This window comes from Abrus precatorius, unplaced genomic scaffold (genome assembly GCF_003935025.1).
Source record: "Abrus precatorius isolate BTA unplaced genomic scaffold, Abrus_2018 Scaffold6, whole genome shotgun sequence".
In the NCBI taxonomy this organism is placed as follows: Eukaryota; Viridiplantae; Streptophyta; class Magnoliopsida; order Fabales; family Fabaceae; genus Abrus; species Abrus precatorius.
The window spans coordinates 8566028-8584356 of NW_020874406.1; the positions used below are offsets into that span (position 1 = coordinate 8566028).

Here is an 18329-nt window from a genome sequence, read left to right on the forward strand (position 1 = left end):
ATTTTTTTTTATTTTTTTGGGTTTTTATTATATTGAAAACGCACTTTGTTATGACAATGTTAATGTTTCATTATGATAGTTTAAAACAACGATGGTAACCAGATAATTAAATTAAAACTCCACAATAGCGCTGATACTGTTTTGGTGTATTAGAACTCAGTTAATTAAATTAGTGCGGGCTTAAGTCAATTTATGTATATAAATTAATCACTTAGCATTTATAGTTTAGTAAAATAATTCTTTTAATAATCGTTTCTACAATATAAACTGAAAGAAAGATGACTGATAATTCAATTGATATGGGTAAATTCTTTTAAATTGATGTAGTAAAAAAAAATCTATTTTATACTTGGATGAAATAGAAAATGAGTAAAAATAAATAAATAATAATGATAATAATAAATTTCTAACGTCTTAGAAATCTACTTGTACTAGATAAAGACCAACTCGGTTCTACTTGTAGTGAAAGGAAACTGAATACCTATTTAACCTAGGTGGCCGGATACCCACTGTCAGGATTATAAGTTAATTACTCCAATTAGGGGTAATAATCAAGATATTATTTACTTTAAATAAACCTAAAATGAAGACTGGCTTGACAAGCCCACTGGCCCATTACAGTGCCTATATAAGGAAGGTAAAGGGTTGACTTTTCAATATTAAATAGTATTTATTGCTCAGAACCGAATCCTGACTTCAACATCGGAGTGTCTTTTGCAGGTACCCTCCCACATTAGCAACAGTTAGAGAAACGTCAGTACGTCAGAATAGAGACTTGAAGACCTATGTTATCTTAACAGGAACATTTTGGCGCCCACTGTGGGGCACGATTAGACTCATTTTTCAGAATTAAAAATGGTACTAACGAGAAGCCAGCAGGAAGGACATGTTCAACAGGGAGGAACCTCTCGGCAACAGTTGGAGAATGTTACACCAGATGAACCGACACCTGAAGTATTGATGCAAGGAGGGATCGATGAGAGCCTTTTAGCTGTACTAAGACAACTCAAAGCAGAAATGGCAGAGATGAAAAGGGAGAGAGAGAAGGATGCATTAGAGCTCTCGGCTCTGAGAAGAGAAAATGCTAGCTTGAGAGGAGAGATCAGAACACACATCCCTTCCAAAATACACCTATCATCCAGGATCAGGGGGAATCCTCGGCGCTGCAAGAGAAATCAAAGCAGGTTTATCAATCTGAAGCTAAAAATGACCGAGACGATCTCGTAAGCTGAAGCCCATTTGTTCACCATATACTGGAGGCTAAGCTGCTTGATAATTGGAGAGGCTTAACAATAGATAAATATGATGGCACATCGGACCCTGGGGAACATTTGGATGTCTTTACAACCCAAGTCGGTCTGTACATCGAGAATGATTCTTTATGGTGTAGGATTTTTCCCACCTCACTCCAAGGGCCTGCACTTAGTTGGTTCATCCGACTCCCCCCTTCATCCATCGACTCTTTTGCAACACTTGCAAGACGGTTCAACTTGCAGTTCGCCACAAGCCGACCTCATCCCTTAACATCCTTGGTGCTGGTCAACATTCGTCAAGAAAAGGGAGAGTCACTTAGAGCGTTCATTGAACACTTTGGCAAAGTGACCCTTTTGATCCATAATTTAGAGCCAGCAGTGGCCATGCACCACCTCACAACGGCCTTAAAGCCAGGACCTTTTGTTAATAGCATATGTAAAAAACCACATGTCGACCTAGACAAGTTAAGAAGTCGGGCCGCAAAGTATATGCAGATGAAAGAATTGTCCGAATACCGAAACCAGGTACGGATGGACCAAGGGTCCAATTCAAAAAATACAGACAGAAAAGAAGCTTTCAAGGCTAGGCAGGGAAATGAAAGAAGAAATGAACTTGAAAGGCTGCCCCAGGGACCTAAGTATCCTTCCTACACTACGTTCAACACTAATCGGTCCAGAGTACTTGATCAGGCATTGGCCACAGAAATATTGAGAATACCTAGACGCGCCAATACCCCTCCTCAGGCAGATAAAAGCAAGTTTTGCCGATATCATCAGAACAGGGGTTACACCACCAAGGAGTGCACAGCGCTGAAAGATAAAATTGAAGAATTAATCAAGGAAGGACATTTAAAAGATTTTGTACAGACAAATCCTATAGGGCAACCTAACAAAGGAAGAGACCGTTACCCTGAACCACCGAGGAGATCTGATGACAAAATATTTGAACGACATAGGAGTAGGTCCAGGGAACCCCCAACTAGAAGATATGATGAACGAGAGAAGTATCCCAAAAGGGTCATTAACACCATAGCTGGAGGGTTTGCCGGTGGAAGACCTACCCATTCTGCCAGAAAGAGGCATCTCAGGCATGTCCGTTCTATTAATAATGTTTCATTGGGCAGCAGAATTCGGATCTCACCTATTATGTTCACTAACGATGACTTTCAAGGAGTCGATCCAGTGCAGGATGATCACATGGTCATTAGTGTAGACATTCTTAATTGCACTGTTTGCAAAACACTAATTGACCAAGGGAGCTCGGCTGACATCCTGTATTGGAATACATTTAAGTAATTAGGCATCCCTGAAGAAGAGCTCAGAGAATATCACGAACCGTTGGTTGGTTTTTCTAGGGAACGAGTGGAGACTAGGGGTTGTATTGACTTGTATACCTTGTTTGGATCAAAGCATGAGGAAAAACGTATAAAAGTCAGTTATCTTGTGGTACATGCGAACACCTCCTATAATATACTACTCGGCAGACCATCCCTGAATAAATTGAAGGCCATAGTGTCTACTTCGCACTTGGCCATGAAGTTTCCATCTGAAAAGAGGCCGAATCGTTACAGTCTATGCTGACCAGAAAACAGTCAGGGAATGCTACTTTGCAAGCTTACGTCTTAGACCCTTTCATGGGAATAGCCGAGATGTCAATATTGTATCCCCTCGGTTGGGAGAGGAATTAAATGTTGAACTTGATCCTAGAATGGATGAGGGATATTGGGTTGAGCCTAATGAAAACAAGTAATCTTTCCAACTTGGATCAAAGCCAGAACAAGTTACTTATTTGGGGGTCGGTCTAAATGCACAAGAAAAGCAAATTTTTCAAGAAATGTTGCTGAATAACACCGATTTGTTTGCTTGGTCAGCCTTGGACATGCCTAGCATCGATCCGACATTTCTTTGTCACCACTTATCGGTTTATAAAGGGCCAAACCGATAACTCAGAAGAAGAGGAAAATTGGTGGCGATAGAGCAAAGGCAGTAGAAGAAGAAACCGATAAGCTACTACAGGCTGGCTTTATCCGAGAAGTAAGGTATTCAACGTGGTTAGCCAACGTCGTCATGGTTAAAAAAGCCAATGGTAAATGGCGAATGTGCACGGACTTCATGGACCTCAACAAAGCATGCCTAAAGGACGCGTACCCCCTACCAAACATTGATACCCTGGTCGATGGTGCAGCTAGTAACAGGATACTGAGCTTTTTGGATGCTTATTCTGGATATAATCAAATACGAATGTATCCCCCAGATAAGGAGAAAACGGCATTCATCACAAATTCAGCAAATTTTTGTTACCAAGTGATGCCATTCGATTTGAAGAATGCAGGGGTGACATACCAACGACTCATGAATAAAATTTTTGAGAAGCAAGTGGGTAAATGCTTGGAGGTGTATGTGGATGACATGGTGGTTAAGTCCACTGTATTGAAGCAACATCTTACTCATTTGGAAGAGGTATTCGAGGATGCTAGGAAGCATGGTATGAGGTTTAACCCCGAGAAGTGCACATTTGGGGTAGCCGGGGGCAAGTTTCTTGGATTTATGTTATCTGAAAGGGGAATCCAGGCTAACCCTGACAAATGCCAAGCCATCATCGAAATGGTTAGCCCTCGGAATGTTATGGAAGTTCAGAGACTGGCCGGTCGAATTGCAGCCCTCGCTCGATTTCTACCAATAATGGCAGAAAGGTCTCGGCCTTTCATCGAACTGCTCAAAAAATCTAAAAAATTTGCTTAGTCCAACGAGTGTGAGGCCGCCTTCGTTCAATTCAAGCATATGCTATCAACGCCGCCTGTGCTAACAAAACTGAATCTTGAACAAGAGATGATTGTCTATTTGGCCGTATCTGATAACGCCATCAGCTCGGTTCTACTGCAAGAAACACCTGAATTAACCCTTGTGTATTTCGTTAGTCGAACACTTCAAGGCCCTGAATCCCGCTACCAGTTGATGGAGAAGGTAGTACTAGCTTTACTTCATACAGCTCGTTGGTTAAGACACTATTTTCAAAGTCATCAGGTACTCGTACGTACAGATTGTCCAATGGCCAAAATTTTGAGGAAACCAGAGTTGGCTGGTCGACTGGTAGCATGGACAATTGAACTATCTCAATTCGACATTCATTTTGAGAACTGACGCCCCCTTAAAGCTCAGGTGTTAGCCGACTTCGTCAATGAATTCACTGTACAACGACAAACTACTTCAGACATGTGGAATCTGCACGTTGACGGATCATCAAACCGACTAGGTAGTGGAGCTGGGGTCATACTTGAAGGGCTGAACGCATTTGCTATTGAACAATCCATTCGGTTTGGATTCAAAGCATCCAACAATCAAGCCGAATATGAGGCTTTACTTGCTGGTCTCAGATTAGCAAAGGAGATGGGAGTTAAACGCATTACTGGTTGGAGTGATTCAAAAATTGTGGCCGAACAGGTTAATGATACATATCAGGTTAGGGACTCAGTTATGCTTAAATATTACCAAGAATTCAAGAAAATAAAAGATGAATTTGATGAGGTATGTGTTCGGCACACGCCAAGAAACATGAACGAGCGAGCCGACAGGCTTGCTAGGCTGGCTAGCCAAAGAAAACCGGGGCAATTGCAAAGCATGGTTCATCAAGAAATCCTCCAACCCAGCATCACCAAACAAGAATGCATGGATATAGAAAATTCATCTCATAATTGGATGACCCCAATCATCCGGTACCTCATCAATGACAGCTTACCAGAGGATCCAGCTTCAGCTAAGAAAATAAAAATGCATGCAGCTAAGTACCTTCTTCTCAGCAAAGACTTGTACAGAAGAGAAATTCCAACACTTATGCTTAAATGCCTAGACGACGACCAAGCTAGCTACGTCATAAAGAAAATCCATGAAGGTATTTGTGGTACCCATTCGGGCGGACGAACTATGGCAGCGAAAATACTCATAGCCGGACACTATTGACCGACACTCACTCAAGATTGCCACTTGTTTGTGAAGAAATGCATTCCCTGTCAACAACACGGTTCTCACCTCCACCAACATGCCGATACCCTTCGCCCTATTAGCTCTCCTTGGCCTTTTGCCATTTGGGGAATGGACCTCCTCGGTCCTTTTCCTTTAGCAAAAGGACAATGTAAATTTCTCCTTGTCGTTGTGGACTACTTCACCAAATGGATTGAAGCCGAACCCCTTGCCACTATCACGGCCAACAATGTACAAAAATTCACTTGGAAAAACATCATTACACGTTTCGGCCTCCCTCATGCATTAATTACAGATAATGGGTTTCAATTTACAGATCGGTGCACTCTTTTCCTCCCCCAGGTTTTGTCCTCTTAAAATAAAGTGAAAAGGGATTTTCCTGGGAAGGTTTTTAACGATGCACCTAATCAATAAAATACTTCTTCTTCACTATCCAATTTTTAATGCATCAGTATTTCTTTCAAGCACCTAGTTGAATTAATCAATCCCTCCCGAGTACCCCTACTCGGTTAAGGTTGAATCATTATTAAAATTCTCTCCGAAGTATTTTTACTTGGCTAAGGTCGAATTAATTTAATCCCTCCCGAGTACCCTTACTCGGCTAAGGTTGAATCATTATTAAAATTCCCTCCCAAGTATTTTTACTTGGCTAAGATCGAATTAATTTAATCCCTCATGAGTACCCTTACTCGGTTAAGGTTGAATCATTATTAAAATTCCCTCCCAGGTATTTTTACTTGGCTAAGGTCGAATTAATTTAATCCCTCCCGAGTATCCCTACTCGGCTAAGGTTGAATCATTATTAAAATTCCCTCCCAGGTATTTTTACTTGGCTAAGGTCGAATTAATTTAATCCCTCTCGAGTACCTCTACTCGGCCAAGGTTGAATCATTATTAAAATTTCCTCCCAAGTATTTCTACTTGACTAAGGTCGAATTAATTTAATCTCTCCCGAGTACCCCCACTCGGCCAAGGTTGAATCATTATTAAAATTTCCTCCCAGGTATTTTTACTTGGCTAAGGTCGAATTAATTTAATCTCTCCCGAGTACCCCCACTTGGCTAAGGTTGAATCATTATAAAAATTTTCTCCCAAGTATTTCTACTTGGCTAAGGTCGCATTAATTTAATTCCTCCCAAGTACCCCTACTCGGCCAAGGTTGAATCATTATTAAAATTTCCTTCCAAGTATTTCTACTTGGCCAAGGTCAAATTAATTAATTCCCTCCTGAGCACCCCTACTCGGTTAAGGTTGAATCGCTATTTAAATCACCTCCCGAGTACCCCTATTCGGTTAAGGTTGAATCACTATTAAAATTTACTCAAATATTTTTTTACTTCGCTAAAGATGAATTAGTTAAATTTCCTCCCGCGCACCCCTACTCGGTCAAGGTTAAATCGCTCATGACCAAGTTTTCAATACAAAGTACAAGAGAAGGAGAAAAAAGAGATTCTATTTCAAAATTAATGGCTACAAAATTTGAGCACTAATGGCTCATGAATACAAAGAAAAAAAAATCTAATTTTCTTCCCCTTCCTCGGCATCAGAACCGGCTACCTCAGGATTAGCAGCATTTTCACTATCGGCGATTCGTCTCGGCGTCAGGCTCCACATCATCATCAACCTCGTTGTAAGGAATAAACCTGCCGCCAAAGAAGTCATTCGTGATGTCAAAATGGAAATCGGCCAAAACCTGGCAGAATCCATGGCATTAGCGAATAGCATGGTTAAAACCGGACTCATGTTCATAAGCGACCTACTGAAAACACTTCTCGGCAAAGGCTTTCATCTCGATTTCAGCCCTTTGCTTTTCAAATGCCAAGGCTTCCTCCATCTCGGTAGATTTGGCCCGTAGGGCCTCCTCCATCTGACAAGACTTCACCCTTAACGCCTCCATTTCCTCCTCCTTGACCCTCAAAGTCTCCTCAGCCGCTTGAACTCGGTCTTTCACTATTCGAAAGTGCTCTTTATATTGATTAACCTGACCCTGTAGGGATTGAATGGTCTCGTTAAGACTGACTTGAATTTCCCTGCTCTCTTCCAAAGCTTCTTCAGAAGCCGAATAGGCAGTTTTTAACTTCTTAACTTCAAGAATTGGATCCACAACTAGCTTTCAGAGCATCGCTATTGATCGTACATGAAGTTCTGCATAGCAGCGCCAGAGCGATTCATATTCTATGTTGTCGACCAGTTCTTTCTCCGAATCAGACAACAAGTTGGGAGCAGCCAGCCGGCCGGTATGAGTTCCGGTTGCCAGGAAGCCCTCGGCAAGCATTTCCAGAGGAATTACAGGGTTGGAGGAACTGCTTCCCCCCTCGGTAGCCGTGACTCAGGTTTGCTTACGCGCCCCCTCTACACTGCTCAGCCCACCTGAATGGGCATGTTTTCTCTTTCTCTCCCTCTCGGGCTCTTTGCCTTTGCCCTTGTCCTTGCATTTCTTGGATTGGCCTTCAGCAAGAACAAGGTCTCGGGGAGGAGGGCGAGGCTCTGGTACTTCAAGAAGTTGATCAATTTGAGGATGACGATGTTCTTCAACTGGTGTCCTTTCTAGTATTTTCTACTTCGGAGTACGACGGAAGGTCGGTACATCAACACCGCTCTGAGCCATTAAGCCTGCATTAAAAATAACAAGTCAAATCAATACAACTTGATTCCAAATATAAGTTAAAAACGAGACGATACATACCCTCTATATCCCAACGAGGACGCGGGGACTTGAGCACGAGGATTACGTGTCGGGCAGGTAGTTCTCGGGGAAGGGACTTCAGAAATTATAAATCTGACAACTCCCTAGCCGATAACATGTCCTCGGGGCATATGTCGTATCGACGAGGCGCCCGAGTCCAGTGAAAAGGGAAGAGAAGATTATTCTCGCTATCAAAAAAATAATTTCTACCTACAGGGTCCACGGTCACCTTGAAGTAACCGGTCTTGAAACCCTTAAAAGACGAAGCATATGGTTTAAACAAAGGCAACTCGGGTTGCCTTATTAGAGACACCCACCTTGCTAAGTCAGATGGGCGTGTACAAAAGAGATGAAGAAATAGGCCTACACTAGGTTCTATATAATGGAATTTACAAAGTATCCTAAAGGCATGTATTGCCACTCACCCATTCGGGTGCAGTTGTGTCGGCGCTACATTCAAAACCCTCAAAACTCCCATTTGGAAGTCATCAAAGGGTAGCCTGATACCTAACTCTCTAAACATGTATTCGTACATATAGAAGGTGTCGGCCATTCCGACACCTCCTAGGAAAACAAACTTTGGGTTCTCGGTCTTGTCCCCTTTACAGGGGTTGAGGTGTATCGGATACGGGTCAGAGGCTTCCCACAAACAAATATCACAATTATCTACTAGAGACTTTTATTTCTTGTGAAACGAGAAAAGTATGCGACCATTTCACCGTGCACTCACTCGTATCCAGGTATTGTACAAGGAGGAAACATCTGCCTTTCCCTTGGGGGGGCTCAGAGGTGTCAGTATCACTAGAAGTAGACGATTCGGCCTTGTTGCCGCATTCCCTAACTTGTGCTTCTTCAGCCCTCTGGTTCGGTGTGGATAAAACCTCGCCACTCTCCTCTGTTTCGTTCATTATGTCCACTTCGACAGTACTCGGTCCCGAGACATCAGACAGAGAATCCTCCCACTCAATAGGGTCGGCCATGAAGAAAGAAAGAAAAGTGAGAAATTAAAACGCACCTTACAAGTAGTCGGTATGCAAGAAAAAGAGAAGATCTCTGAATACCCTTCGGTTTGGAGCAACAGTATGCACGTTTCGGTACAGAGCAAAAGAACAGAAAGTGGGTGCAGGGACCACCACATATTTATAGGAGATTTGGTTTCGGGCAAACGAAAGGTCACCCCCTTATGAACCGTCAGATCCCTTTCAGATCAATAGATGAGGTTGGACACCCTTTCGTTTCATACACTCGCTGAGGAAACCCTAAAAACCAACATTCTAGAATATTCCTTTGCAAATTATTTATTTTTTTATGATTTCCTATCTCCTATTTCGGTCTATATCGTTTTGTTACTAAACCGAATACCTCTTAGTGTAAACCCAATACACATCAATCAAGTTTAAATACTACCATCACTCCTCCACTCAATACCGAGACCTCCCCTCTAACCAAGTACTCCCTCCTCAGTCTTGTTCAAGTTTACTCTAACCGAGTAGTCCCCCTAGGTCTTGTTCAAGTTTACTCTAACCGAGTACTCCCTCCTCGACCTTGTTCAAATCCACGACCTAACACTAGTTAAAGCCCTCGCTTCGTACCTCTTCGGGCTTGGGAGCTAGTGTACTAGATAAAGACCAACTCGGTCCTACTTGTAGTGAAAGGAAACCGAGTACCTGTTTGGCCTAGGTGGCTGGATACCCATTGTCAGGATTATAAGTTAATTACTCCAATTAGAGGTAATAATCAAGATATTATTTACTTTAAATAAAGGGCTAAAATGAAGATTGGCTTGACAAGCCCACTGGCCCATTACAGTGCCTATATAAGGAAGGTAAAAGTACAGGTAAAGGGTTGACTTTTCATTATTAAATAGTATTTATTGCTCAGAACCGAATCTTGACTTCAGCATCGGAGTGCCTTTTGCAGGTACCCTCCCACGTCAGCAACGGTTAGAGAAACGTCAGCACGTCAGAGCAGAGACTTGAAAACCTGTGTTACCTTAACAGGAACACTACTTAAATTTGCGAGTAAACGATATCTCTTTCGTTTCCAAACAGCTATAAAATTGTATAAAAAAATATGGGATTTATAGTTCTCGGACAACAAAAAATTCCAGTTTCTGTACATTCTGCATAAATAATTACCATCTATTTTATTGTGGGGTAAAAAAAATTCACTTGCTATGCTTGAATAGGGCGTGTATTATTAACCTGAAAATAAAATAAAATAAAATAAAAATGCACGTGCTTCTCGAGGGATGCGAAGGCTTAAAGATTAAAATAATACAATTTTAAAAAATAATTATCAAAATAATGTAAAAAAAAAATAATTCCCTGTCTGGGGCGTTTTTAGGCCACGTCAGCTACAATTTCGTATAAAAGTCAGACGAATTGATTTTTGATTAATTTTTATTTAATCATTTCGTATTAAAGTTGGCAAAATACGGAGAGCAGAACACGTGGCAGCAGTTTCGTATAAGTATGAGACGAAAAGGGTTAAATTTTTTGAAATAAAGTTTCTCGCCAGAGGACACGTGGTCTAATCAAAGTGTTTCGTCTCTGCGTCAGATGAAAAGTGGCTTTCGTCTGACGCAGAGACGAAACACGTTGATTGGGCCACGTGTCCTATGGCAGGAGGTCACCGACGCTCCTCCTTCATTTCTCCTCTTCCGTTTCGAACACCTGCGAACTGCCATTAACAACGATCTAGAGCTTTGGTGAGGTTATTTTTTTATCATTTTAGACTGAGTTTTGAGTGCGATTCGTGATACATTGCACAAAACTGTCCAGATCGATTGGGTTTGAAGTGATTTGTGGTGTTGTTGTTCTGAAACTTAGAGAAAGTTGGGAGAACGGAGAATAGGAGGTCATTGCCGGAGAGAGGTTACAGTCTAGTGGAGTTGTTGCCGTCATTGAGAGGCCACCGTCGCCAGAGAAGGTGCTGTCCGCCCCTGCCGCCGTCCCCCACCCCCTCCCCATCCATCCAGGTTTTTCAATTTCTGAAATAATTTTAAATTTTATATTTATTAATAATATTAAAAGGTTGAATAATTTTTTTTTTACAGTAATATTAGATTAAAAATTAGAGTAATATTAGATTAAAAATTTGTAGATATATCAACATAATCAGAATTTGCATAATTAAATTTTGATAGTAATATTAAGAAAAAATTAGAGTTTACATTTAAAATAAATAGAATTTGAAGTAAAAATTTAAAAAATTGTAAAAAATAATTAAAAATCATAAATTTAAATAGTTAAATAAAATTAAAAATAGAAAAAATATAAAATAGTTCTATGGTTGATTAATTATATAAGAAATAATAAATAGAAAAAAGTGTAACAAAATTATAACATAAATTATGTTTTTTAGATTAAATAACATTTAAGAATATAAATTAAAAGATTGATTTATGATTAATGAATAGATAATAACAAAAATGTTAAGAAGGTAAAAATTGAGAGCATTAAAATTAAGCATATACATTTATATAAAAAGATTATAGTAGCAAAAATTTGAGTTAAATAAATAATTAAAAAAAGAAAATATATTTATTTATGGTTAATTATGGTTTATGGTTTAAATTATTGGAGTGATATTAAATAATTTAAAATAAATAATTAGAATTATATAAGTTTATTTATGATAAAATAATAAGAGTATATATTGAATTTAAATTTTAGAGTGATACTAATAAGATGAGATTAAGTTATTAATCATAAAAAATTATAATCTTGGTAGAAAAAAGAAATTTAGTAATGTAATTTAAGTTATTAGAGTGATATTAAATAATATAGAATAAATAATTATAATAATAATTATGTAATATTATTTATGATTAAATTTATTTATTGAATTTTTAATTTAGATCGATATTAATAAGATAAGATTAAGTAATTTTAATTAAATTATTTAATCTTTAATGAAATAAGAACTTTAGTTAGGTAATTTAAGTTATGGGGTCATATTTGTTTGTTGAGAAAAAAGAATTATAATTATGTAATATTATCTATGATGAAATTATAAATTTATTTATTAAAATCTTATTTTAGAGTGTTATTATATTTTCTTGAATATTAAGTTATTTTAATTAAATAATTTTTAATTAAATAAGAAGATTAGTTATGGAATATAAATTTTTGGAGTGATACAAATTAGCCGAAATCAATTATTAATCATATAATTTATAATTTATCATGACTAAAAAATAAACAAAATTTGTATTTAGTAAAATTTTTAAAAAGACATGTTAAATTTAATGAACAAATAACTAATTTATTTAGTAAAATTTTTTACAATTGTTTATGAATAATTGTATTTGATTTCATTTGTATTACAATGATTATACATATTATTTGAATTATGTGATGAAATAAGAACAGCTTGAGGTATTATACTTGATGCATGATATGAAAATATTTTGTATAATTTATATTAAAGTTTAAAATTTTGACGATGTTATATTTTATATTTTGTGAAGATGGCTTCATCTTCAGGATAGAATAGGGTCATTCATCTTGGACCAGATGATCCTTCATTGTTGCGTTTACAGAATATTCATGTGTCTGAACATATTTGGGATGGTCGGGATCATCCTATTTTGAAGGTTAGGAAGAGTCAATTTATCCCAGCTGGTTTGGATGGTGTTCCAGAGGAGATCCTTCCACATTTAGAGCTTGTGGGATTTACTGGGATTGCTCACATATGTCAGTTCTCAGTAGACCTCCCGTTGATCATTGAATTAGTAGAGAGATGGAGACCAGAGACACACACTTTTCACATGCCTCCAGGCGAGTGTACGATCACTTTGCAGGATATATCTGTGTTGTTAGGTTTACGAATTGATGGAAGACCTGTGATAGCACCTATTGGAGATAATTATGCTGATATTGTTGAGGAGAGCCTAGGGATTAGACCATCACGTGCAGATTTTGTTGGTAGCTTCTTGAAGACGAGTTGGCTAGACCAACATTTTACCCATGTGGCGATGCATGCACAAAATCCTTTACAGATCACCCAATTTGCTAAGGCTTATATGTTGCGGTTGATTAGGGGTTTTATGTTGAGTGATCACTCCAGCAGTAGAGTCTCAGTGAGGTACTTACCTTTACTTCAGGATTTTGTTGTCACTGGTGAATATAGTTGGGGGTCTGCAGTATTGAGATTTTTGTATAGAGAGCTGTGTATGTCCACCAATATTGATCGGCATGGTTTAGGTGGATTAGCTGCATTACTTGTGATGTGGGCATGGGATAGATTTCCATTTGTAGCTCCTGGAAACCCGCTTCACACACGACTCCATCTTCCATATGCTACTAGGTAATATTAAATATTGATGTCCTTAATATGTTTAACATACCTTCTGTATTAACAATATATGTATCTTTTTGTAGGTGGTTGGCCAATCAAAGGAATAGGAAAGGGAGGAAAGACATATCTTATTATAGATATAAATTTGACATGCTTAGTGGTGAAGAGGTAAACCTGGATTAACACCCACGCCATATGTTATAGTCCTATTTTAATTTAGTTATCATTATGAAAACTAATCTAAATATGATGTAAAATGTGTGCAGATAATTTGGCAACCATATTCTATTGATTTGATTAATTCGTTACCAACTATATGTCGTGAAGGGATGGAGTTGTGGAGGGCTGTTGTGCCTCTGATATGTTTTCAGGTGTGTGAGTGGCACCAACCAGATCGAGTAATGCGGCAATTTGGTATGGTTCAACATATACCTCGTGCCCCATATCAGCCAGATGCACTACATGACTTGACTCTGCGTGGGAAGGCAACAGAGAATTGGCAAGAGAAGCTGAGGGATGTATTAGACATTTGGGAGAGAAGGAGAGATTGGGTCATGACAAATGACCCCCAGATTGGTCAGCTAAGTTTCAACTCAGAGTATATGCGATGGTATAGAACTCACACTAGACATTGGATGACAAGAGACGCATCTGTCTCATCATTACTTGTAAGTGTAAACTATTTAATACATTTATTTATGTGTATTTGTAATGACATTGTTAACATACAATTTCTTTTGTTTTATAGGGCGATGGACTTGAGAGAGCCCACTACTTGATGACTGATGGCTATGATTCTTTCAGCTTTGATGAGATGCGAGACCTGTGTCAATCTATGCTAGTTTTGAATAATGATTTGAACCGTATTATAGAACCTATTTCTTCATCTGAGCCTCCAATACAGAGTGGCAATACTGAGGATCCAGTTGTAGATGTCCGTCAACCGAGGGACCGTAAGGAAGGCAGGGGATTACAGCGTAAACGCACAGAGGTACATGCGACAGACTGGTCTCTTCCACCTATACCTGAGCGTCCTGATGGAGTATTCTATGTTCCCTCACAGTTTCCTTTCCACACACAGCCTGTTAGTGCACCTACATATTTTCACTCATCTTAGGCCACCCAGCATTCACCACAGACTCCTCAATCACCATTCCTGACCACAGAGTGTTATATCCCATGTCCATCATCATTCTTGACGCCGCCTCCATTTGATGTACCTATTCTAACACCACCAGCACCAGCACCAGATGCAGTTATTGGGACATCATATGATACCTCATATAGTCATGGAATAGATTTGAATGCTGACTTCGAAGCAACCGTAGATGTTCCACCTGCAGAGGTTCGTCGTAACCCACATCGTGGAGCCAGAGATCAGCCTAGGGAGTGCATATTGACCCCACATCAGCCCGACCAGCCGCACGATGATAGAGCTTGAGTTTTTGTATAAACTAATTATACATATTTTGTGTACCTTTACTAGATGTTTTATGACATATGGTAGTTTGTTTCATATTAATCATCATTCCATGAACATTTACTTATGTTATTCATCGTACGATTTACATTTACTTATGTGATTTATGTTTCTTATAAAGAGAAATAAGGTGATATAAACTACAAGTATATAAATGCCAAGGATATAAACTACAAACCCACATGCTGATAGTTAACAAATGACTAGCTGTCTTATACATAAACTCCTCAATACTACTGATTAGGTGATATAGAAGTACATTGACGTACATTGTGACCAATTTGATGACAATTACTACATCGGGTTCTACTTTGTGACTCAACCCAATCCATTTCATTCCTAATGCGAGATGATTTTGGTCTTCCTTTACCTCTGATTCTTGTCTCATCAGGCACTAACTTCCACTCATTGCGTGTAAGAATATTACCATCATTTCCCAAGGGAAACCATTGTGATGAATATGCATGAACGACATTTTGCACAAAGTAAACATCATCAACATATTGCCAAAAGTTAATACTTACAGATGCACAGGCAGCAATCACATGTGAGCATGGAAATCGATATGCCTGAAATTTCCCACATTCACAGTATCTTCTACACAGAACAACAGTCCATTTGTTACCACCCCTTTGCATGATAGGATTAAAGGCTTCTTCAACCTCGAATGTTGTTCTTGCTATATCATATCGTCTCACTTGATGTGAAGATGCTTCCTCTTGATTTTTCTGCATTTTTAGCATTAGTTTTGAACAATACCACTTACCATGGTTCAAGTCATTCATTGTGTCATCTCCACGCTTCACAAAATATTCAACCATTCGTCCATAAGTGCATTTGACAAGAGCAGTTATAGGTAAGTTTCTTGCTCCCTTCAATACCTTGTTAACAGCTTCTGACAAATTTGTCGTCATATGTCCATAACGGCGTCCATCGACGTCATGACTCATAGCCCACTTTTCCTTCGATATGTTGTCGATCCACCTCTGTATTTCTGGTGATTCAGTGCAGAATCTTCTCAACTTCTCTTCAAATACAAGCTTCGAAGGTATATATGCTGCAATGTGCAAGCTCTACATGACTTCACAATTCAAATAAATATAAAGTAACAGAAAGCCAAATATGAATTAAATCATGTTACCTAATTGTATCAGTTGTTTTTTCAATTCAATATTCTTGAATCTATGGTTGAAATTGCTGGCAATATGACGAATGCAATAAAAATGATATGCATTAGGAGGTTGCCATCCAATATGTGGATTTGAAACAACACTTTTGATGCTTTGATGCTTATCAGATATTAAACATATTCTTGTCTTGGTTGTTACGTGAACACGAATCATTGCCAAAAATCATTCCCATGTTGATAGAGTCTCCCCTTCAACAATGGAAAATGCAAGTGGTAGGACACAATTATTCCCATCTTGTGTTGTTGCAATTAACAATGTGTGACGATACTTACCATACAAGAATGTTCCATCTACTTGAACAATAGGTTTGCAAAAGTTGAATGCTTCCTTACATTGATGAAAATACCAAAACAATCGCTCAAATACTCTAAATCTGTTGTCCTCCTAATGTCCAACAACAAATGGCTTCGTTTCAATCTTATAAATAGAACCTGGAACATGAAATTGCATGTACTCTAACCATCTTGGCAATGTAGCATATGATTCATTCCAGTCACCAAATATTCTTACAATCGCCTTTTGTTTTGCCTTCCAAGCTTTTTTGTATGAAATTTTATATCCAAATTGAGTTGTCATCCTTTCTTGAATTAGACTTATAGGCAATGATGGTTCAAGATTAACCATACCTACACAAAACAAAAATAAAATTTGGTAAGTATCTTTATATAGAAAATACATCACGAAATCAGAGATTATTCAAAACTTACCAATTATTCATGAAGAAATCAAATCTGAATCTAGTTTGGTATGGTCTTGAGATATTGTAGGGTTGAGACATGTATGCTTAGCCCCACACCTTGTTATTTTCCACTTCACTGAATTTTTTAGCAATGATGCTCTTATTCTCCATGGGCAACCATTGTTATGGTTTAAACACCTCATATGCAACTTTGTTGGTTTTGACTCAACAACAAAATAATTATGATGTGTTCTCATTGCATGTTGTTTTAAGGCATTTTTAACTTCATCTTTTGAGTTAAATAACAAACCCACATGTAACGAATCTCCAATAACCCATGAATTATCTTCACTAATTTCTTTTGCTTCAATTTCTTGGTCTGGGTGGTCCCAATTAATAGATTTATAGTGTGGACTTACATTCCAAAAAGGTATTTCACCTACAGCTACATTTAAACATACAATATTCAAGATTAAAATAAAATAAACAATTTAATTAATTTACTTTTTAAATCTTACCTCCAATATTTTCTTGTTGTAAATTTAAGTTTGAATCAAAATCACCATCAATGTCCGTATCTGACGAGGTGTTTAAAGGAATATGTCCTTCATCAATATCATCTGTCTCATCATCACTATTGACTTCATCATCTTCATCTTCATAACTGCATAAATCTCTACATCCTTCAAAATACAAACACTTATTCAATATATGTTGTTACTAAAAAAAATTAAAAAAAAAATTATAACAATATAATTTATACCTTCTGTAACATTTATATTGACCATTTCCATAAGGTTAGGTGGTGACATTGATAAGCTTAAGTCCAACATATTCGACCCACCTCTTGAACTTTCACCAAACGCAATATCCACATATAATTCAATAAACCTTGTAATACTTTGTTATTGATACGCACTAATCATACAATCAATATCTTCATCATCACATATATCCAATGCATTGTATTGTTTAGTACTTGAATCAACCATAAAACGAGAAATTATTCTAGATATAACATGATTATTACTAAGATTCAACTTGTCATGAATCTTTTTCTTTAAATTCATATAACTTATCCCTCTTCTTATCTTTATCATTTTTTTGTTACCTTCAAATGTCACACCTTCATTTCCAACAACAATTTTTCCATTCCAATATACAATAATAATAATCTCATTCATCCTGCATTTATAAAAAAAAAAACATATCAATAATTAATTACAATTATACTTATTTATATAAATAATATAAATAATTTATTTGTAACACACAAACATATTATTATTTTTCACATCATTTTTATATTATAAAAAATGTTATATCTTTACTACATATTCAACTTATATATAATAAAATATTCACAATAAATATAACATTATTTTTTTAATTAAACAAATTTATATTAAATATCTACTAAACTTTTATACTTTTTTTATAATTATCTAAAATATTAAATTTTAATTTTAATATACACAAAAATATATTTATTAATTATTCATAAATTTTAACTATTTCTATTTATAATAATTATAACTTTTTAATAACTAAAATATTAAATAAAGTTTTGAAATTTACTAACCTCAAAAATTGGCTTGCAAGAATCGCTTTCAAATAAGATATTCTTTTCAATTTCACGACCCACCTTTCAAATTTTTACGCTGATTTGGACCCGGATTTCAAACATTATATATAAGAAATTTTGGCTGGATAAAAGAGTGCAGCAAGGGTGGAGTGGCCGCAGGGTAAAAGGATTTCG

The 18329-nt window shown here is 37.4% G+C and overlaps 1 protein-coding gene across 1 annotated transcript; it reads left to right on the top strand.

Annotated features, from left to right (window-relative positions):
* Positions 1-4034: 4034 nt before the first annotated feature.
* Positions 4035-5210, top strand: LOC113870106. Its single transcript, XM_027506706.1, has 2 exons — positions 4035-4343; positions 4413-5210. The coding sequence occupies exons 1-2, from the start codon at positions 4035-4037 to the stop codon at positions 5208-5210; spliced, it is 1107 nt and encodes a 368-aa protein (XP_027362507.1).
* The last annotated feature ends 13119 nt before the right edge of the window (positions 5211-18329 follow it).

Bases quoted from the DNA above. Each gene is read 5' to 3' on its own strand.
- LOC113870106 (XM_027506706.1), top strand. From the start codon at position 4,035: ATGCTATCAACGCCGCCTGTGCTAACAAAACTGAATCTTGAACAAGAG. The intron at 4,344-4,412 runs GTAGCATGGACA...CTTAAAGCTCAG, and splicing joins CAGAGTTGGCTGGTCGACTG to GTGTTAGCCGACTTCGTCAA.